Here is a 22,615-nt window from a genome sequence, read left to right on the forward strand (position 1 = left end):
CATGTTGAAGTCTATTATGACCTAGGACGGTGCCATGTTGAAGTCTATTATGACCTAGGACGGTGCCATGTTGAAGTGTATTATGACCTAGGACGGTGCCATGTTGAAAGTCACTGAGCTCTTCAGTACGGGCCATTCTACTGCCAGTGTTTGTCTATGGAGATTGCATGGCTGTGTGCTAGATTTTCTACACCTGTCAGCAACGTGTGTGGCTGAAATAGCCGAATACACTAATTTGAAGGGGTGTCCACATACTGCTGTATATACAGTGTTTCATCCCATTCTTGTATTGAAGTCTATTCATTCTCAGTCATAGCGCCATATACAGTAGGACTACGCAGAAGTTACTGTAATACACACAGAATAATATATATCTGAACAGTCACAGTACATAAACGCGTAGCAATGTGCAATTCTAACTCCATCTACACCTCAGCAACACTCCCAAAGGCTTCTGTAGGGGTCTTGGGTTTACTGTACCTGCATTTCTCGTGCCCTGTTAAATGAAAGTTCCATTATTCAGCAGTGATACTTTGTTAACATTGTTCGAATTCTTAAAAAGCCTACAACAACAAAAAAAACACAGCAACTTAAATCTCCTGAGAAAAAGACCTGACGTAAATAATCACCATAACCACTTTGTTAGAATATAACTGGCTGCACCTGCACAAACAGTATATAATCTCAATGTATTTCTGTCATTTCTATTGTGCCATATATAAACCAGAGCTCTGATAAAGAATGATGAGCTCAGGTTAGAGATAAAGGCTGATTTACTGTGTCTTAGCTGCTCTAGTATAGCTGTCACAAAGCGTAGCACTAGCAGGCAACAACATGGGCAGCCATCTTGGGCAGCCATCTTGGGCAGCCATCTTGGGCAGCCATCTTGGGCAGCCATCTTGGGCAGCCATCTTGGGCAGCCAGATAGTGAGAATCTCACTGGCCCATCGCAGCAGGCAAAACAGGTTGCAGTGATGTCATGGTCAGGTCGTACTGTACACTGATTGTATAATGACGTTATGCTAACGTATTTTTACAACCAGAAAAATACGTCTTTATATAGTTGTGATCTGGTTATCTGACCAGATAACAAGCAAAATATAACGTCTTTCTCATGACTTCTTGATGTCGTCATTAAAAATACATGTATACCTGTCTGTACAGTAACAGCGAACAATTGGTTGTAATCTGGTTACTTAACGTCTTCTCAACCAGAAAACCAGTTCACAACCAGAAAATGACATCATGCCAGAATTGGCCTTTTGGTCTGATCTAGTCCATGCCAGTCTGGTCCAGGTCGGTCCGGTCAAGTCTGGTCCAGGTCGGTCCGGTCCAGTCTGGTTTGGTCCAGTCCAGTCAGGTCTAGGCACAATGTGAGAGCGTTAGTTTGATAAGTCCCTCCGTGTGCATCTTATAGAGTAGTTTGAACTCTGCTGGCAGCTGGTGGGACTCCTGCCACTTGGTGGTGAACTTGGTACCCTTCTTGTCGTAGTAGTGGTAGGGCAGCTCCTTGCCCGTGTTGGGGTCCCAGCCAAAGGGCCAGAAGCCGTACAGGTGGATCTCCTCACACATGGATGAGGCCAGAGTGTACATGAGGATCCCCGTGCTCAGACGCTTCGGTGACAGCTGCTTGGTCTTCCAGTATCTAACAGACACCAACAGACAGACAGGGTTAGAATTGGTTACTTTTAGAATGGTTACTGTTGGAATGGTTACTGTTGGAATGGTTACTGTTGGAATGGTTACTGTTGGAATGGTTACTGTTGGAATGGTTACTGTTGGAATGGTTACTGTTGGAATGGTTACTGTTGGAATGGTTACTTTTAGAATGGTTACTGTTGGAATGGTTACTGTTGGAATGGTTACTGTTGGAATGGTTACTGTTGGAATGGTTACTGTTGGAATGGTTACTGTTGGAATGGTTATTGTTGGAATGGTTACTGTTGGAATGGTTACTGTTGGAATGGTTACTGTTGGAATGGTTACTTTTAGAATGGTTACTGTTGGAATGGTTACTGTTGGAATGGTTACTGTTGGAATGGTTACTTTTAGAATGGTTACTGTTGGAATGGTTACTGTTGGAATGGTTACTGTTGGAATGGTTACTGTTGGAATGGTTACTGTCTGGTGTTCCATTATCTAACTGACACCAACAGACAGACAGGGTTAACAGACAGACAGGGTTAACTGTAGACATGATTAACAGACAGACGTGGTTATAGGATGGTTACTGTTAGAATGGTTACTGTTAGGACGGTTACTGTTAGAATGGTTAATGTTAGGATGGTTACTGTTAGGACGGTTACTGTTAGGACGGTTACTGTTAGGACGGTTACTGTTAGGATGGTTAATGTTAGGACGGTTACTGTTAGGACGGTTACTGTTAGGACGGTTACTGTTAGGATGGTTACTGTTAGGATGGTTACTGTTAGGACGGTTACTGTTAGGATGGTTACTGTTAGGACGGTTACTGTTAGGACGGTTACTGTTAGGATGGTTACTGTTAGGACGGTTACTGTTAGGATGGTTACTGTTAGGATGGTTACTGTTAGGATGGTTACTGTTAGGACGGTTAACGTTAGGATGGTTACTGTTAGCATGGTTACTGTTAGGATGGTTACTGTTAGCATGGTTACTGTTAGGACGGTTACTGTTAGGACGGTTACTGTTAGGACGGTTACTGTTAGGATGGTTAATGTTAGGACGGTTACTGTTAGGACGGTTACTGTTAGGACGGTTACTGTTAGGACGGTTACTGTTAGGACGGTTACTGTTAGGACGGTTACTGTTAGGATGGTTACTGTTAGGATGGTTACTGTTAGGACGGTTACTGTTAGGACGGTTACTGTTAGGATGGTTACTGTTAGCATGGTTACTGTTAGGACGGTTACTGTTAGGACGGTTACTGTTAGGACGGTTACTGTTAGGACGGTTACTGTTAGGACGGTTAATGTTAGGACGGTTACTGTTAGGACGGTTACTGTTAGGACGGTTAACGTTAGGATGGTTACTGTTAGGACGGTTACTGTTAGCATGGTTACTGTTAGGATGGTTACTGTTAGGACGGTTACTGTTAGGACGGTTAATGTTAGGACGGTTACTGTTAGGACGGTTACTGTTAGCATGGTTACTGTTAGGATGGTTACTGTTAGCATGGTTACTGTTAGGATGGTTACTGTTAGCACGGTTACTGTTAGGACGGTTACTGTTAGGACGGTTACTGTTAGGACGGTTACTGTTAGGACGGTTACTGTTAGGATGGTTACTGTTACGACGGTTACTGTTAGGACGGTTACTGTTAGGACGGTTACTGTTAGGACGGTTACTGTTAGGACGGTTACTGTTAGGACGGTTACTGTTAGGACGGTTACTGTTACGACGGTTACTGTTACGACGGTTACTGTTAGGACGGTTACTGTTAGGACGGTTACTGTTAGGACGGTTACTGTTAGGACGGTTACTGTTAGGACGGTTACACTGTTAGGACGGTTACTGTTAGGATGGTTACTGTTAGCATGGTTACTGTTAGGACGGTTACTGTTAGGACGGTTACTGTTAGGACGGTTACTGTTAGGATGGTTACTGTTAGGACGGTTACTGTTACGACGGTTACTGTTAGGACGGTTACTGTTAGGACGGTTACTGTTAGGACGGTTACTGTTAGGACGGTTACTGTTAGGATGGTTACTGTTAGGATGGTTACTGTTAGGATGGTTACTGTTAGGATGGTTACTGTTACGACGGTTACTGTTAGGACGGTTACTGTTAGGACGGTTACTGTTACGACGGTTACTGTTAGGACCGGTTACTGTTAGGACCGGTTACTGTTAGAGGCCCGGTTACTGTTAGGATGGTTACTGTTAGGACGGGTTACTGTTAGGACCGAGTTACTGTTAGGATGGTTACTGTTAGGATGGTTACTGTTAGCATGGTTACTGTTAGGACGGTTACTGTTAGGACGGTTACTGTTAGGACGGTTACTGTTAGGACGGTTACTGTTAGGATGGTTACTGTTAGGATGGTTACTGTTAGCATGGTTACTGTTAGGACGGTTACTGTTGGAATGGTTACTGTTAGGATGGTTACTGTTAGGACGGTTACTGTTAGGACGGTTACTGTTAGGACGGTTACTGTTAGGACGGTTACTGTTAGGACGGTTACTGTTAGGACGGTTACTGTTAGGACGGTTACTGTTAGGATGGTTACTGTTAGGATGGTTACTGTTAGCATGGTTACTGTTAGGACGGTTACTGTTGGAATGGTTACTGTTAGGATGGTTACTGTTAGGACGGTTACTGTTAGGATGGTTACTGTTAGGACGGTTACTGTTAGGACGGTTACTGTTACGACGGTTACTGTTAGGACGGTTACTGTTAGGACGGTTACTGTTAGGACGGTTAGGAACACAGAAGAAGAAGAAGAAGATTCCAGTATCTACACCAAGTGAACAGGCATGGTTATATAGTATGGTTAGGAACACAGTGAAACGATTACATAGGTTAAGCCATGACAATGTGTGTGTGTGTTTATGTGTGTGTGTGTGTGTTTATGTGTGTGTGTGTGTGTGTGTTCATGTGTGTGTGTGTGTGTGCTTATGTGTGTGTGTGTGTGTTTATGATTGTGTGTGTGTGTGTGTGTTTATGTGTGTATGTATGTGTGTGTGTGTTTATGTGTGTGTGTGTGTGTGTTTGTGTTTATGTGTATATGTTTATGTGTGTGTGTATGTGTTTATGTGTGTGTGTGTGTGTGTGTTTATGTGTGTGTGTGTGTGCGTGTGTGTGTATGTGTTTATGTGTGTGTGTGTGTGTGTTTGTGTTTGCGTGTGTGTGTGTGTGTGTGTGTGTGTGTGTGTGTGTGTGTGTGTGTGTGTGTGTGAGTGCTGTACATGCTGCAGTATTAAGTTGAAAACCAATTAAAAACGATTGATGCTTTATCACAAAATAAAATTGGCCCCTCAACAATGGACACAATAGACACTGTCGTCTTAATGCGGACTGAGCTTGTTAAAATGGAGTAATTCTGTGCGAGAAGGTTACTTTAATGGGATTGAGGGAGATTACAGTACAACCAGTCTGAATCCCAAATAGCACCCTATTCACTTTCTAGCACACTACTTTTGACAAAGGCCCACAGGGCTCTGGTAGTGCACTATATAGGGAATAGGGTGCCATTTGGGACTCATCTCCAGTCTCTTCTAGAAGCAACAGCAAGCCAGGGGTAAATTAAGCCCCTCTTCATATGTCTATCTCTGTACCAGACCCATTCACAGACAGAACTCTGTACCAGACCCATTCACAGACAGAACTCTGTACCAGACCCATTCACAGACAGAACTCTGTACCAGACCCATTCACAGACAGAACTCTGTACCAGACCCATTCACAGACAGATATCTCCTTACAAGCAGGCAGCTTCCCGTTCTAAATCCCTCTCTCTCCATATCATATGGGCTCCCGAGTGGCGCAGCGGTCTAAGGCACTGCATCTCAGTGCTTGAGGCGTCACTACAGACCCCCTGGTTCGATTCCAGGCTCTAACACAACCGGACGTGATTGGGAGTCCCATAGGGCGGCGCACAATTGGCCCAGCGTCGTCCGGGTTTGGCCGGTGTAGGCCGTCATTGTAAATAAGAATTTGTTCTTAACTGACTTGCCTAGTTAAATAAAGGTAAAATATATACTATCCACTTCATTTGGAATGTTAGACAACAGCCAAACAACGGAAGTGATGGATTCACTTCCTCTTTACTTCCCTACTGCAGTGCGCCGGTGGCAAACGTGCCAGAGTCAATTATTTGAAGGACTCAATTTATAGAGCATAAAAGTCAAGTAAACAAGTATAAATGTAAGTGTATAAGTGTAATTTTATATTGATTTAATTCAAGGTCTCTAACGTTAGCTAGACCTAGGCTAGTTCTGTTGTGATAATAATGTTAGCTAGACCTACTAGTAGGATGGTTCTGTTGTGATAATGTTAGCATGCTAGTTAGCTAACACACGGTGTCGCCCCAGCCTCCCGCCTGCTATGCTAGAGGGAGGCGGGAGCGACCGGTAGACGGTGTCCTTCGCCTCCGCCTGTCGGGCACAGTTTTCCCTCAGTTCTGTTAACGATGGCGAGGGCAGGTGTTCGACAGACTGGAGCAACAGACACCGTCTAACGGCTCAGATAATACTTTCATTTCCCTTTTGACCCACATTCAAAAGTGTCACAAGCATGAAGATGTTCATGAAGGAGAAACCAATGGGATCCTCGAGGGGAGGGGGGGGGTGTTCATGAAGGAGGAACCAATGGGATCCTCGAGGGGGAGGGCGGTGGTTCATGAAGGAGGAACCAATGGGATCCTCGAGGGAAACGCAGGACCGCCCCGAATTGGAGGCTGCAGTTGCACACTATTGGTGTGATTTCTCCCCTTCTCAGCTGTCTATCACTGCCTCCTGGTTTCCACCAATCAGCGTGCCCGAATGCACATTTGTACTCTGACCCCTCCCACTCCAGGTCAGTACTTTTAGTCGCCCGGAAGAAGAAAACGCAAGTTCTGGTTAGCGACCAAGTTGACTGTGTTTATTTTAGGAAGATTGTGCAACGTGTCCAAGAAGTGAGTTGTGGGGTTTACAGCTACTGCAGATGTCAAGTACAGCCCAGTTGTTGGGGCCTCTCCCTCCACGGCCTGGTGGTGTCAGCCCCGTCCTGTCTTCGAAGTTCAGCCTGCCTCAGTCAAGTCCCAGCCTGCGGCCACAATGACCATACCTGGCTTGCAGTCCTCAGTCTTAGTAGTAGGTTCCAAGTCCCCTGCCCTGTCAGGGCCTGGGTTTCCTGCCCTGCTAGGCCCTCAGCCCCCTGACCTGGGGATCCACCGTTCCTTGACCTGGGGACCCTCCGGCCCTCGCACCTGGGGAACCGCCTGACCTAGTCTCTGGGGCCCAGCCGGGCACTGCCTCCGGATCCTTGACGAGCTTCACCCAGGGGTCCCCGCCTGTTCCACTATGGGAGCAGTGGTGAAAGAGTCACCAACCTCAGTGAGCTGCCAAAGACAGTTGTGGCAGGCGTGCCACATTCCTCCGCCGCAGTAGGTCGAGATACCTCCTTCAGCTGTAGCCAGCATTCCGGCATTGTACTCAGCGCCCATGGAAGGGCCCCAGTGGCCCTGCACCAGCTGAGTTCGACACTGTTCCCACAACATTGTGCACCCCCCCCTGGCCCCCCATGGTTCTCTGAAGTGACACGGGCTATCAGCTGCCCCTCTAGTATGGCCAGACTGTAAAAAAAAAGGCAACGCCTGTGCACATGACTTTCCCCACAGTCCCATTAGCAAGTTCTGGTTAGCGACCAAGTTTGACTGTTTATTTTAGGAAGATTGTGCATGCATCCAAGAAGTGAGTTGTGGGGTTTATTGTCGGGAGGTTTACGTTACCTACATTATGATGATTGACTGTAAGCGATTACCTTCAGGTCTAATTACCTTGTTACATCTGTAGGTGTACAGTACTGCTGCAGCTTGAATATTTCAGATACTCCATTTGCACGTTGTTTATATTGCATTGAATGCATGATTGTTTAGAGATGGTTAATTCCTATAGGCTATATGCGCACTTCACCGCTAATTCTTTCATAGTTCTGTTAAACCATATGGCTATAAATGGCACCGGAGGAGATGGCTAACCAATTGTGCTATTGTGTGTGTTTTTTCGCGTTGTTTGTAACATATTTTGTACATAATGTTTCTGCCACCGTCTCTTATGACCGAAAAGAGCTTCTGGATATCAGGACAGCGATTACTCACTTCGTACTGGACGAAGATTTTTTCTTTAACGAGTCGGACGCGAAGGATTTACTTCAGACACCCGACAAGGCCCAAATCCCCGTCATTCGCAGGAGAAAGAGACGGAGATATCGGGGACGTAGGTCGGGGTGCCTTGTAAGGATCCGACAGCGAGTGGGTAATCTGCCTCTACCATCAGTCCTATTAGCCAACGTACAATCATTGGATAACAAAATAGATGAACTACGATCACGAATATCCTACCAACGGGACATTAAAAACTGTAATATCTTGTGTTTCACCGAGTTGTGGCTGAACGACGACATGGATAACATACAGCTGGCGGGATATACGCTGCATTGGCAAGATAGAACAGCAGCCTCCGGTAAGACAAGGGGTGGCGGTCTGTGAATATTTGTAAACAGCTGGTGCACGAAATCTAATATTAAGGAAGTCTCGAGGTTTTGCTCGCCTGAGGTAGAGCATCTCATGATAAGCTGTAGACCACACTATTTACCCAAGAGAGTTTTCATCTATAATTTTCGAAGCTGTCTATTTACCACCACAAACCGAAGCTGGCACTAAGACCGCACTCAATGAGCTGTATAAGGCCATAAACCAAATCTAATTTTATTTGTCACATACACGTGTTTAGCAGATGTTATAGCGGGTGTAGCGAAATGCTTGTGCTTCTAGCTCCGACAGTGCACTAATATCTAACAGGTAATATCTAACAATTTCACAACATATACCCAATACACACAAAACTAGTAAGGAATGGAATTTAAGAATATATACATATATGGACAAGCAATGACAGAGCAGCATGGACTAAGATGCAGTATAATATTATAGAATAGAATACAGTATATACATATGAGATGAGTAGTGCAAGATATGTAAACATTATTAAAGTGACTAGTGTTCCATTTCTTAAAGTGGCCAGTGATTTCAATAGGCAGCAGCAGCCTCTAATGTGCTAGTGATGGCTATTTAACAGTCTGATGGCCTTGAGATAGAAGCTGGTTTTCATTCTCTCGGTCCCAGCTTTGATGCACCTGTACTGACCTCGCCTTCTGGATGATAGCGGGGTGAACAGGCAGTGGCTCGGGTGGTTGATGTCCTTGATGATCTTTTTGGCCTTCCTGTGACATCGGGTGCTGTAGGTGTCTTGGAGGGCGGGTAGTTTTCCCCCGTTAATGCGTTCGGCAGACCGCACCACCCTATGGAGAGCCCTGTGGTTGTGGGCGGTGCAGTTGCCATACCAGGTGGTGATACAGCCCGACAGGATGCTCTCAATTGTGCATCTGTAAACATTTGTGAGGGTTTTAGGTGCCAAGCCGAATTTCTTCAGCCTCCTGAGGTTGAAGAGGCTCTGTTGCGCCTTCTTCACCACACTGTCTGCGTGGGTGGACCATTTCAGTTTGTCGGTGATGTGTACGCCAAGGAACTTAAAGCTTTCTACCTTCTACACTGCGGTCCCGTCGATGTGGATAGGGGGGTGCACCCTCTGCTGTTTCCTGAAGTCCACGATCATCTCCTTTGTTTTGTTGATGTTGAGTGAGAAGTTATTTTCATGACACCACACTCCCAGAGCCCTCACCTCTTCTCTGTAGGCTGTCTCGTCATTGTTGGTAATCAAGCCTACTACTGTTGTGTCATCTGCAAACAAATGATTGAGTTGGAGGCGTACTTGGCCACGCAGTCATGGGTGAACAGGGAGTACAGGAAGGGTCTGAGCACGCACCCTTGTGGGGACCCACTGTTGAGGATCAGCGAAGTGTAGATGTTGTTTCCTACCTTCACCACCTGGGGGTGGCCCGTCAGGAAGTCCAGGACCCAGTTGCACAGTACGGGGTTCAGACCCAGGGCCTTGAGCTTAATGATGAGCTTGGAGGGTACTATGGTGTTGAATGCTGAACTATAGTCAATGAGCAGCATTCTTACATAGGTATTCCTCTTGTCCAGATGGGATAGGGCAGTGTGCAGTGTGATGGCGATTGCATCGTCTGTGGATCTATTGGGACGGTAAGCAAATTGAAGTGGGTCTAGGGTGACAGGTAAGATATGATCCTTGACTAGTCTCTCAAAGCACTTCATGATGACAGAGGTGAGTGCTACAGGGCGATAGTCATTTAGTTCAGTTACCTTTGCTTTCTTGGGTACATAAGCAAACAGGAAAACGCTCATCCAGAGGCGGCGCTCCTAGTGGCCAGGGACTTTAATGCAGGGAAACGTACATCCGTTTTTACCTCATTTCTACCAGCATGTTAAATGTGCAACCAGAGGGAAAAAAACTCTAGACCACCTTTACTCCATACACAGAGACGCGTACAAAGCTCCCCCTCGCCCTCCATTTGGCAAATCTGACCATAATTATATCCTTCTGATTCCTGCTTACAAGCTAAATCTAAAGCAGGAAGCACCAGTGACTCAGTCAATAAAGAAGTGGTCAGATGACGCAGATGCTAAGCTACAGGACTGTTTTACTAGCACAGACTGGAATATGTTCCGGGATTCTTCCGATGGCATTGAGGAGTACACCACATCAGTCACTGGCTTCATCAATAAGTGCATCGATGACGTTGTCCCCACAGTGACCGTACGTACATACCCCAACCAGAAGCCATGGATTACAGGCAACATCTGCACTGAGCTAAAGGGTAGAGCTGTTGCTTTCAAGGAGTGGGACTCTAACCCGGACGCTTATAAGAAAAATATTGCTATGCCTTCCGACGAACCATCAAACAGGCAAAGCGTCAACACAGGACTAAGATTGAATCGTACTACACCGGCTCTGACGCTAGTCGGATGTGGCATGGCTTGCAAACTTTTTAATACTACAAAGGGAAGCACAGACGCGAGCTGCCCAGTGACACAAGCCTACCAGACGAGCTAAATTACTTCTATGCTCGCTTCGAGGCAAGCAACACTGAAGCATGCATGAGAGCATCAGCTGTTCTGGACGACTGTGTGATCATGCTCTCCGTAGCCGATGTGAGTAAGACCTTTAAACAGGTCAACATTCACAAGGCCGCAGGGCCAGACGGATTACCAGGACGTGTACTCCGAGCATGCGCTGACCAACTTGCAAGTGTCTTCACTGACATTTTCAACCTGTCCCTGACTGAGTCTGTAATACCAACATGTTTCAAGCAGACCACCATAGTCCCTGTGCCCAAGAACACTAAGGTAACCTGCCTAAATGACTACAGACCCGTAGCACTCACATCTGTAGCCATGAAGTGCTTTGAAAGGCTGGTCATGGCTCACATCAACACCATTTTCCCAGAAACCCTAGACCCACTCCGATTTGCATACCACCACAACAGATCCACAGATGATGCAATCTCTTTTGCACTCCACACTTCCCTTTCCCACCTGGACAAAGGGAACACCTAAGTGAGAATGCTATTCATTGACTACAGTTCAGCGTTCAACACCATAGTGCCCTCAAAGTTCATCACTAAGCTAAGGACCCTGGGACTAAACACCTCCCTCTGCAACTGGATCCTGGACTTCCTGACGGGCCGCCCACAGGTGGTAAGGGTAGGAAACAACACATCTGCCACGCTAATCCTCAACACGGGGGCCCCTCAGGTGTGCGTGCTCAGTCCCCTCCTGTACTCCCTGTTCACCCATGACTGCATGGCCAGGAACGACTTCAACACCATCATTAAGTTAGCTGACGACACAACAGTGGTAGGCCTGATCACCGACAACGATGAGACAGCCTATAGGGAGGAGGTCAGAGACCTGGCCGTGTGGTGCCAGGATAACAACCTCTCCCTCAACGTGACCAAGACAAAGGAGATGATTGTGGACTACAGGAAAAGGAGGACCGAACACGCCCCCATTCTCATCGACGGGGCTGTAGTGGAGCAGGTTGAGAGCTTCAAGTTCCTTGGTGTCCACATCACCAACAAACTTTCATGGTCCAAACACACCAAGACAGTCGTGAAGAGGGCACGACAAAGCCTATTCCCCCTCAGGAGACTGAAAAGATTTGGCATGGGTCCTCAGATCTTCAAAAAGTTCTACAGTTGCACCATCGAGAGCATCCTGACTGGTTGCATCACTGCCTGGTATGGCAACTGCTCGGCCTCCGACCGCAAGGCACTACAGAGGGTAGTGCGTACGGCCCAGTACATCACTGGGGCCAAGCTTCCTGCCATCCAGGACCTCTATACCAGGCGGTGTCAGAGGAAGGCCCTCAAAATTGTCAAAGACTCCAGCCACCCTAGTCATAGACTCTTCTCTCTGCTACCGCACGGCAAGCGGTACCGGAGCACCAAGTCTAGGTCCAAAAGGCTTCTTAACAGCTCCCCCCCCCCTCCCCCCAACCCCTCTTTTACGCTGCTGCTACTCTGTTTATTATCTATGCATAGTCACTTTACCTCTACCCACATGTACATATTACCTCAATTACCTCAACTAACCTGTGCCCCCGCACATTGACTCTGTACCGGTACCCCCCTGTATATAGCCTCACCACTGTTATTTTACTGCTGCTCTTTAATCGATTTTTTACTTAACACTTATTTTTCTTAAAACTGCATTGTTGGTTAAGGGCTTGTAAGTAAGCATTTCACTGTAAGGTCTACACCTGTTGTATTTTGCGCATGTGACAAAGAAAATTTGATTTGATTTGATTCTAGAAGTTTCAGACTGTCCTCAGTAAGATGTATGACTCTGTGGCACCAGACACAGATCAGATAAGATCTACATCCAGACATAGATCAGATAAGACAGAGAGGGCTATAAATCGTGCCTTCAGAATAATTAGTTATCTCTCTCTATAGCAAGGAGTTTATACACGTCATGATGTGTGTATGTAATGCCATTCTACCAGGCTATGTACAGATCCTGTTGTATTGCTGCATTACTATAGTTAATATGTTTATATGTCTCCATTCCCTTATAGAACCACAGGTACAGATTTCTGAGTGTGAATACTATAGTGTGGTAGTGGTGAATACTATAAACGTCCTGGACTGAGAAGTTCTTGCCGAACAGCCTGCAGTGAGTCAGAACCAGGTATATCAGGGATTCAGTCACTAGCGGGTGACGGCTCAGACGCCAACTACTCAGACTGCTCCAGCTACACGTTTTTACAGCACCACTATTTATTAGACCTACGTTTTTAAACAATAACATTATTATACCTGGGCTAGCACAACAATTATTATCAAGTGAGTACACAATTATTGTCCATAAATATTGTCCTCGACTAACCAGTGCCCCCGCACATTGACTCGGTACCGGTACCCCCTGTATATAGCCTCGCTATTGTTATTTCTGCTGCTGCTCTTTAACTATTTGTTACTTTTATTTCGTATTATTTTATATTGTATTTTTTTGTGAAATTTTTTTTGGTATTCTTTCTTAAAAACGGCATTGATGGTTAAGGGCTTGTAAGTAAGCATTTCACTGTAAGGTCTACTACACCTGTTGTATTCGGCGATTGTGTATTTTACACTCTGCACGGAAGAGCAAGCGTGTATCTCTCATCCAATAGGCTGTTAGTAGACTAAAGAAAATCAGTCAAAATAAGTGTCCAACAATGTTTTGTTGCCGTGGCAGCGGAGAGGCCAGGTGCGTAATTGCGCAACAGAACAAAGACAGACAGGCTCGAGCTATACCCTAAGTTAGAAGCGTATGCATACTAGCCCATAATTCATAAAGTCAATGTGAATATATCCAGTGAATTTACACAGCGAACAAAAAAAAAGTATCAGATAACGAAATCATAGGTAGCCTACATTATGTGTGCTCCCGAGGCTGCGCTGAGTGCTCTCTCGCAGTCCCTGATTACCAGCTTAAAAAGCTACCCTATTGTTTCAGTTTTTTAGGGACAAGAAATGTATCCGACCTAGGCTACAACAACACAATGTAAGGAAGAATGCCATTGTTTTCAAGTGAGTACAAAACTCTAGTATTCATAGGTTGCACCTCCATCACTCGGTCGCGTCATGCCATAGTGGTGCCCTAAAGTGGTGATAAACCCAGTCAATCTGGATGGAGGCTAACTACTGTTTCGTATAAATTACACTATAGTGCCTGGAAATACAATGAAATTGCTAAAGTAGCCAGATATTTAGTAGGAAACAACATTGCCAGCATTATCATGTCGTCAAATTTACTTTAGACAGATGGCAATGTTGTCATTAGCTAGTAAAGTTCGTCAAAAATAGCTAGCAATGCTAACGTTAGCTAGCTAATTTCCTGGTGGCCTCCCCTCTATTTTAGCGTTATACTGCATCTAAAGTCAACCTAGGGACATCAAAATGATGACAAAAGCTTTTCCTAGTAATTATTTGCCTCCTTTTGAATGTCATTGTATTTCCAAGCCATTGTAATGCACTTTTGATTACATCTTCATCAGCGCTCATTGATGATGCATTGAGTAGAACGCTCAGTTGGGCATCAGTTCAAAACAAACGTTCAAAACAATATTGTGACGAAACATGCAACCCATGAATAGGCTGTAAACTGCAGTGAATAGCCTGTCATTTGAATAACCGCTCAAAAGCCTGGCATTTTCAACTGCATCTAGCCTGCCTGATTGGGCAACCATTTCGATCAGTTATGGGGTTTTTCTCTGCAGTTTATCCCCTACAAGGTCCAGGCACATTAGCAGGCCAGTAATATGGTATATATTTTTTTCAGGATGTATCAGCTAACAGAAACATGCTAATGCGGGGATTTCTAGCGGCGCGCATATTAATTATGATACTGCACGAGCGCGGAGGAAGTTGTAGCCATAGTTTCCGCATTTGGCTTCCGTGTTTTCAAAGCTTTGGAAAATGAGGTGGAAACCTCAATATGCTGCTTATCCATTTAGAGTAGACGAGAAGACCTAGGTAATATATGCATAGTGTTGGTCAATGATAGCTGTTCTTTCCTTAGGGTATTACTACATTTCATGTCAGTTACTGGTGGAGAGGTTATGGTAAAAATAATGGATTGTGTGCATAACATAAAGACAAATTGTACAATGTTGCAAGAAAATCTTAATAATCTATTTCTGAGAAGAACATACAAAAGTCAAAATGCTATGTTGGGTGTGTCCAATGCAGAGGAGGCTGGTGGGAGAAGCTGTAGGAGGACGGGCTAATTGTAATGGGGTGAAATAAAATAAATGCAACGGAGTCAAACATGTGGTTTCCGTATGTTTGATGCGTTTGATACCGTTCCATTTATTCCATTCCAGCCATTACAATGAGCCCGTCCTCCCACTAGCCTCCTCTGGTTCAATGCTAAGTTAGGTGTGTCCAGTGCTATGCTAGGTGTGTCCAGTGCTATGCTAGGTGTGTCCAGTGCTATGCTAGGTGTGTCCAGTGCTATGCTAGGTGTGTCCAATGCTATGCTAGGTGTGTCCAATGCTATGCTAGGTGTGTCCAGTGCTATGCTAGGTGTGTCCAGTGCTATGCTAGGTGTGTCCAGTGCTATGCTAGGTGTGTCCAGTGCTATGCTAGGTGTGTACAGTGCTATGCTAGGTGTGTCCAGTGCTATGCTAGGTGTGTCCAGTGCTATGCTAGGTGTGTCCAGTGCTATGCTAGGTGTGTCCAATGCTATGCTAGGTGTGTCCAATGCTATGCTAGGTGTGTCCAGTGCTATGCTAGGTGTGTCCAGTGCTATGCTAGGTGTGTCCAATGCTATGCTAGGTGTGTCCAGTGCTATGCTAGGTGTGTCCAGTGCTATGCTAGGTGTGTCCAGTGCTATGCTAGGTGTGTCCAGTGCTATGCTAGGTGTGTCCAATGCTATGCTAGGTGTGTCCAATGCTATGCTAGGTGTGTCCAGTGCTATGCTAGGTGTGTCCAATGCTATGCTAGGTGTGTCCAATGCTATGCTAGGTGTGTCCAGTGCTATGCTAGGTGTGTCCAGTGCTATGCTAGGTGTGTCCAGTGCTATGCTAGGTGTGTCCAGTGCTATGCTAGGTGTGTCCAGTGCTATGCTAGGTGTGTCCAGTGCTATGCTAGGTGTGTCCAGTGCTATGCTAGGTGTGTCCAATGCTATGCTAGGTGTGTCCAATGCTATGCTAGGTGTGTCCAGTGCTATGCTAGGTGTGTCCAGTGCTATGCTAGGTGTGTCCAGTGCTATGCTAGGTGTGTCCAGTGCTATGCTAGGTGTGTCCAGTGCTATGCTAGGTGTGTCCAGTGCTATGCTAGGTGTGTCCAATGCTATGCTAGGTGTGTCCAATGCTATGCTAGGTGTGTCCAATGCTATGCTAGGTGTGTCCAGTGCTATGCTAGGTGTGTCCAATGCTATGCTAGGTGTGTCCAATGCTATGCTAGGTGTGTCCAATGCTATGCTAGGTGTGTCCAGTTGTGATTCTATGTGACTTGTGTGTATATGTAATTTTGAGGTGTTAAGCGTTTCCTCTTGAATGACAAAACAAAATCAATCAATCAATCAACCAATAAATCAATCACTCAATCAACAAATCAATCAATCAACAAATCAATCAATCAACAAATCAATAAATGTATCAATAAACCAATCAGTCAGGTGTGTACAGTCTTACCGGTTGACGTACTGCATGATGTTGCCAGGCCACGCTAGCTGAACCTTCAGCTGTCCTCTGTGCTCCACAAAGAAGTCCACCAGGGTCCTGGTCACCGTGGCCGAGGTATGGAAGAAGAAGGCAGGGATCCAGAGTATGGCCCTGTCCAGCTTCTTGAGACTCAGGAAGAAGTTGTTCCTGTCCTGGATGGTCAGCAGATTGTTGTAGTACTTCTCCAGGATGCTGGGGTTAAAGGTCGTGAGGTTGGTCCTCCGCCCCACGTCCCGGCGGAAGATCTCGGTGGGAGCGAAGTTGCAACGGAAGACAAAGTCAAACTTCTCGATCTCGGGGCCGCAGCGACTCCCTGTGAGGATGCCGCTGTTGCCCACCACGGCGCACACGTTGTAGTGCCTGTTGACGATGGGGGAGGCCTCGGGGAGCAGGGACTTGAAGTTCTCTCCGACGGAGAAGACGTACTTGTGGCTGGAGTAGTCGTAATGCATCAGCTGACCCACGCGCACGCTGCTCCGGGTCAGGGTGAAGTTGTGGGCGATGTCGATGTGCTGAGAGATCTCTTTTCTGGAAGATATGGGGAGATCAGACAGGTGGGGAAATGTTAGGCTGTGTGTCCCAAATAGCACCCTATTTCCTATGTAGTGCACTTATTTTGATCAGGGCCCATAGGGGTCTACTAAGCTAACATATGGAATTGTTTTAAGATGGTCATACCATGGATCATTTAGCTATTTGATTTATAATTGTAGGACCCCTGTAGGTATAACAAAATATATATAAAACAATTATTTGATAAAATATTGAATTTGGTCTTTACTACTTTAGCCTATAGAAATGCATTGACTAACACATTCATAAATGGCAAAACAGACAGTCAAAAAAGAAATCATAAGGAATCAGGTTTTTAAAGTTTATGCGAGATATACGAAAGCTCAGGAAATATATATTTATTTTTTGACACATTTAACCCCCTTTTTTTGTTGGCACAAAACTGCTTCCATACTTCCATTAATTTTTTTAAGCCAGTACCAGGTTACCTTCAAATGAGTCCCGTTACACTTGTAGGGGTCATAAAGCAAAACGGGGAACACCATCGGCTTCGTAAGAGTCTCCCCTTTCCATATTAGTTTTTTAGCCCAAACGGTTCGGAGTTTGCAGACCGTATCGGATGCTACAGACGTTTTCATGAGAAGACCAATTTTTCGGGATGTCTCCTGCGCTGTAGCTCTGCCACTTCCCACCGCAGATGCGGAAGGACGACGTCGGCGGATGCGGTGGATTGAAATGCAACCCATACAAAAAAAACATATCTCTAGCTTAAACAGACGGATTTTTGATGGGGATCTTTGTATTATGTTAATTAGATTGACGCACAGGTGCATCAATCAACTCTTAAGGATTAAAGCTGCAATATGTACATTTTTGGACGACCCCACCAAATTCACATATAAATGTGACTTATAGATCTGTCATTCTCATTCAAAGCAAGTCTAAGAAGCAGTAGATCTGTTCTATGTGCGCTATTTCTATGCTTCCCGTTCTTAAGTTTTGTTTTTGCGTCTTTTACTTTTGGTGTTGTCCACCAGCTTCAAACAGCTGAAAATACAATATTTGTGGTTAAGGAAAATATATTTCACAGCGGTTTAGATGGTACAATGATTCTGTACACAATGGCCGCTTGTTTTGTCACATAAACTGAAAGTAGTCGAACTACTACAAGTTTAGCAACCAGGAAATGGCGGAGCGATTTCTGCATAGTGCACCTTTAAGAACTGTCCATGTTGTCTGTGCCAGCATTCTCCCCCACCAGTGGTAGTGCCCCACTCCCCCACACTAGAACCCCCAAAATAAACTTATGCCTGGTGACCTATGGAGGGTCTTACTGAATCCTGTATGCATGGAACTTGCTAACTCTCTTTACGATCTAGTAATACATTAGCAACATTCCATCCTAAAACCATTCCTAAACACTCCTAAACAACATTCCCTCCTAAAACTATTCCTAAACACTCCTAAACAACATTCCCTCCTAAAACCATTCCTAAACACTCCTAAACAACATTCCCTCCTAAAACTATTCCTAAACACTCCTAAACAACATTCCCTCCTAAAACCATTCCTAAACACTCCTAAACAACATTCCCTCCTAAAACCATTCCTAAACACTCCTAAACAACATTCCCTCCTAAAACCATTCCTAAACACTCCTAAACAACATTCCCTCCTAAAACCATTCCTAAACACTCCTAAACAACATTCCATCCTAAAACCATTCCTAAACACTCCTAAACAACATTCCCTCCTAAAACCATTCCTAAACACTCCTAAACAACATTCCCTCCTAAAACCATTCCTAAACACTCCTAAACAACATTCCCTCCTAAAACCATTCCTAAACACTCCTAAACAACATTCCCTCCCAAACCCTCCATAGCTTAGGGCCTGGTCTAATCTCAGCACCCAGAACCAAATCTGCTTCTATCATTTTAATAATACCAGAGACAAAGCCTGGTCTAAAGTTAATGTGCTTCGATGAGCCTGGCCTGGGTCATGTTCATTAGGCCCCCAAAAAACGTTTTTAAAAAGGAAGGTCACTACCTGAATGTGCCCAATAACAACACTGCTTTCTGTTGTAAAACATTTTACACTTAGTGCTTAATGAATAGGACCCAGATGTATCCTATAGGCTACTTCACCTCTGTTCTGTGAAAGCCGTTCTGTTATAGCGCCATTTGGAGGTGTTCTCCTGGAGGCCCTCATTCAGGGCATTGGTCAGAGGGGTGAAGGCCGGGTCCAGGTACTTCATGGCCAGCTGAGACCTGTGGACAGAGGCAAACACATTGATACACACTGGAGAAGGCTTTGACCATAACATTTCTGTGCCTAAGTATTTTCCGCTGCTGCAGTGCTGCAAGCCAGAAAAAACAATACATTCAAAAGTCGCTAAGTAAAGGAATACTTTGGATTTAGTTTGTCTATTTAGTGTAAGAAGAACCAACCTCCTTTTTGACAGAGACGACCACAAAAACAGTGTGTTGTGTCCATTAGAGAGGGAAGGGAAGCCGGCCTAGTTGGTTCTGATGTTACTGGGAGGCAGGAATCTATTAAAGGGGCAATCTGCGTTTCAAACAATAACAAAGCGGACACCTGTTTTGGTAAAAATTATGTTATTTGGAGGCAGGAAGCAGGTAAAAGCAGGGCCTGATCAGCATCCAACACCCTGTCCTCCACCCTCCTCTCCTCCACCCTCACCACCCTCCTCTCCTCCACCCTCCTCTCCTCCACCCTCCTCTCCTCCACCCCTCCTCTCCTCCACCCTCCTCTCCTCCACCCTCCTCTCCTCCACCCTCCTCTCCTCCACCCTCCTCTCCTCCACCCTCACCACCCTCCTCTCCTCCACCCTCTCCACCCTCCTCCTTGTTCCACAGCTCCTGTCACTCAATTTCCTAAAAAAAGTAGGAAATTGTTATGTTGTTATGTTTCCCGTTTTAAAGCGGTAGCTACAATAGCTGCCATTCCATTCCATTGCAGTATTAGACCCAGGCAATGGGACACTATTGCCTGATTCAAATCAAATCAAAGTTTATTGGTCACGTGCACAGGATACAGGTGTAAACGCTACAGTGAAATGCTTACTTGCTAACTCTCCTCAACAATGCAGTACAATATCACAATTATACACTATCGTGCTGACCCGAACCGTACTGGGCTGACCCGAACCGTACTGGGCTGGCTTGGACATTGTCCTTTCCAGCATGGTTCTGACGACAATGGTGGATGCGTAACCAGCCCAGTCCAGTACAGCTCGGCTTGGCTCGGTTTGGGTTAGTAGTGTGAAAAGGTTTGGCTGCTAGGTTGAGAATGGCATGTGCACCACGCTGACACACTAAGCAATAGTATTAGCATGTAGGCTAGCTGGCTAGCAAGCACTGCAATTATTCATTTTACATTTACATTTACATTTTAGTCATTTAGCAGACGCTCTTATCCAGAGCGACTTACAGGAGCAATTAGGGTCAAGTGCCTTGCTTAAGGGCACATCGACAGATTTTTCACCTAGTCGGCTCGGGGATTAGAACCAGCGACCTTTCGGTTACTGGCACAACGCTCTTACCCACTAAGCTACCTGCCGCCCTATGGGAGGATAGCATCATGCACTGCCTACTGTGTCCCAAATGGCACCCTATTCCCTATATAGTGCACTACTTTTGACCAGTGCCCTATGGGCCCTGGTCAAAAGCAGTGCACTATATAGGGAATAGGGTGGCATTTGGTGCGAACACGCTGTGTAGCCTACACTGGCAGTCTAAATGGTTATATTAGCTTGTTTCACCATTAGGCTACCTGATGTCAATTGGTTGGATGATGTCCTGATGGTATCGTACTTGTGAAGGGATTGGACCGTGGCTGTGGGGATAAAACATGGAGAGTTATGGTACTGGGGTGTCAGGGAGTACTTTTACATGTACAGTATGGTTGCATTCCAAATGGTACCTTATTCTCTATATGGGGTCTTTTGGGCTCTGGTCTTTACACAGGCAGACCATTTCTGATTATTTTTCCGCTAATTGGTCTTTTGACCAATCAGATCAGCTCTTTTGCCAATAATTGGGGAAAAGATCAGATTTGGTCTGCCTGTGTAAACGCACGCAGCCTATGTATGGAATAAAAGTGCCAGTTGGGACACAACCCATTTAATTTAATCAGATATACATGTAGTAGCCTAACTATGATGTTGAGGGTTCACTTCACAGTAGTCTAATTATCATCAAAACAATAACCCAAAGATGACAAAATACTGGGAGGGGCGGACCGGAAGGAATGGCTAGATATCTGTCCCCTGAAGTGAATTTAAATCTTGCTTTTGCTAAATGGTTCCCTCCCCTCCTCTCCACAGAAACTTGGATTCAACAAAGGGGGGACGATTACAGTGTGGAAATGAATCTACCGCCAAAATCAGAAACCAAGGACAGCTCCCTGGAGTGAGCCAGAGAACACAGCAGCCAGTGGCCATTGCATCACAGCTGGACGTTCAGGACCTCTCCAGCTGAGCTTCATAACACAGGGGCCTTGTGGCAAAGACCTCACAGCAGTACCATAATTAGAACATGCGCTGTGCTTCTTGCTCATGACCGGATAGGATTACGTTCTGCTCTATTTTACGACGGGTGGGCTGGCTTGTTGCTGTATGTGGGGTATTCATTCATTTGGCTGATATTCGACTTGATATCAGGATGAATAAAAAAAAAAACAGTGACAGCCGGTAATTCAATAATCGTGGGAAATATGGATATGTTGATTATTGATATAACCTTAGAATATGATGGGAGAACCGACTGAGGCGTCGTCATATTTCTACTGTGACAGTGTAGGCCTTTTGGTTTGTGGTGTAGCCTACTGTAGGCTAGCAGCCTCTGACACAAGCCTCCCTAATATGAAACCTCTGGTTTTAGAAACAGTCTCCACCCAAACACACCATTATATATTGCGTGAAAATAAAGACCGTTAACATGTATGCATATGCTACAAGAATGTAAAACTGTACACTTCAGAAGGCTATAGCCTACGCACATAGCACACGTTTCTATTGCGAGATGATGTTATTGCAATACTTACCGAAATCCGGCATGAAACATATACATCCGAGGACCCCCTGAACTTGCATATTTGGGGGTCGTGAAGAGAAAATCTTTCTTTATTGACACGTAGCTGATCAACGAGAGTATGAGCAGAGCAACACTGAACATCACCAACCCCAGGACGCTCGCTATACGGACCATCTTGCGGAGTTGACATTCCCGTCTGTGCAACGACAAGGACAGCTATGTTGCTATTCAGCGGAAGAGAAGCGACATGTTTAGGAGAAGGACACGGTCCGCTGGCATGCCCTATTTTATTTCATACCTAGAGACAGTCAGAGAGAAGCTGAAAGCAGCATCTGAAATGGAAGGTGGTTTCTTGTTTTGAAGGTATGTCTCTATCTCTGGGCTCAGAGCGGTTCTCATTCTCCCGGTGCACCGGTCCTGCTCAGTTTTGTCTAGAAGGGATACAGCTTTTGTCAAGATTGACTTTTCGTAGCAGGTTTAGGAGAACTTACGCAACAAGTTAGGATAATTAACGTGGCAGGTTAGGATAATTAAGTTCAGGTTAGGAAAAGGGTTAGGGTTAGCTCAAATGAAAAAAAAAAAAAACTTTTGACGTCAATTTGACAGAAGCTGTATCCCATCTAGACATAACAGTCCTGCTCGTGACATTCCGTTCCCTCGCTGGGAAGAAAGATACAAGCATTAATAATGGCGCTGGGAGATGCATGCATTTCGAATCTAAATAATGAAC

At 45.3% G+C, this 22,615-nt stretch overlaps 1 protein-coding gene across 5 annotated transcripts; it reads right to left on the reverse strand.

The window, feature by feature from the left end:
• Positions 1-201: 201 nt before the first annotated feature.
• LOC121573379 (sia-alpha-2,3-Gal-beta-1,4-GlcNAc-R:alpha 2,8-sialyltransferase) lies at positions 202-22,299 on the reverse strand. 5 transcript variants are annotated; one of them, XR_006002033.2, is made up of 6 exons: positions 21,896-22,299; positions 20,624-20,686; positions 18,976-19,098; positions 16,286-16,843; positions 778-1,645; positions 202-496 (listed from the first exon to the last, which is right to left on the reverse strand). XR_006002033.2 is itself a non-coding variant. In XM_041885315.2 (6 exons), the coding sequence occupies exons 4-6, from the start codon at positions 19,083-19,085 to the stop codon at positions 1,363-1,365; spliced, it is 951 nt and encodes a 316-aa protein (XP_041741249.1). In that variant the 5' UTR covers positions 19,086-19,098; positions 19,279-19,396; positions 20,624-20,686; positions 21,896-21,924; the 3' UTR covers positions 202-1,362. The 5 variants fall into 5 exon arrangements, 4 of the variants coding, with proteins under 4 accessions (XP_041741249.1, XP_041741247.1, XP_041741248.1 ...); XM_041885315.2 differs by adding an exon at positions 19,279-19,396 and having other exon boundaries at positions 202-1,645; positions 21,896-21,924; XM_041885313.2 differs by having other exon boundaries at positions 202-1,645.
• Between the last annotated feature and the right edge of the window lie 316 nt (positions 22,300-22,615).

The sequence above is a fragment of the Coregonus clupeaformis genome, unplaced genomic scaffold (assembly GCF_020615455.1).
Source record: "Coregonus clupeaformis isolate EN_2021a unplaced genomic scaffold, ASM2061545v1 scaf0121, whole genome shotgun sequence".
NCBI classification, from domain to species: Eukaryota; Metazoa; Chordata; class Actinopteri; order Salmoniformes; family Salmonidae; genus Coregonus; species Coregonus clupeaformis.

Bases quoted from the DNA above. Each gene is read 5' to 3' on its own strand.
- LOC121573379 (XM_041885313.2), bottom strand. From the start codon at position 22,059: ATGGTCCGTATAGCGAGCGTCCTGGGGTTGGTGATGTTCAGTGTTGCT. The intron at 19,099-20,623 runs GTAGCCTAATGG...CTCTGTCCACAG, and splicing joins ATCCAACCAATTGACATCAG to GTCTCAGCTGGCCATGAAGT. The intron at 16,844-18,975 runs GTGAAGTAGCCT...CATATCTTCCAG, and splicing joins ACGGCTTTCACAGAACAGAG to AAAAGAGATCTCTCAGCACA.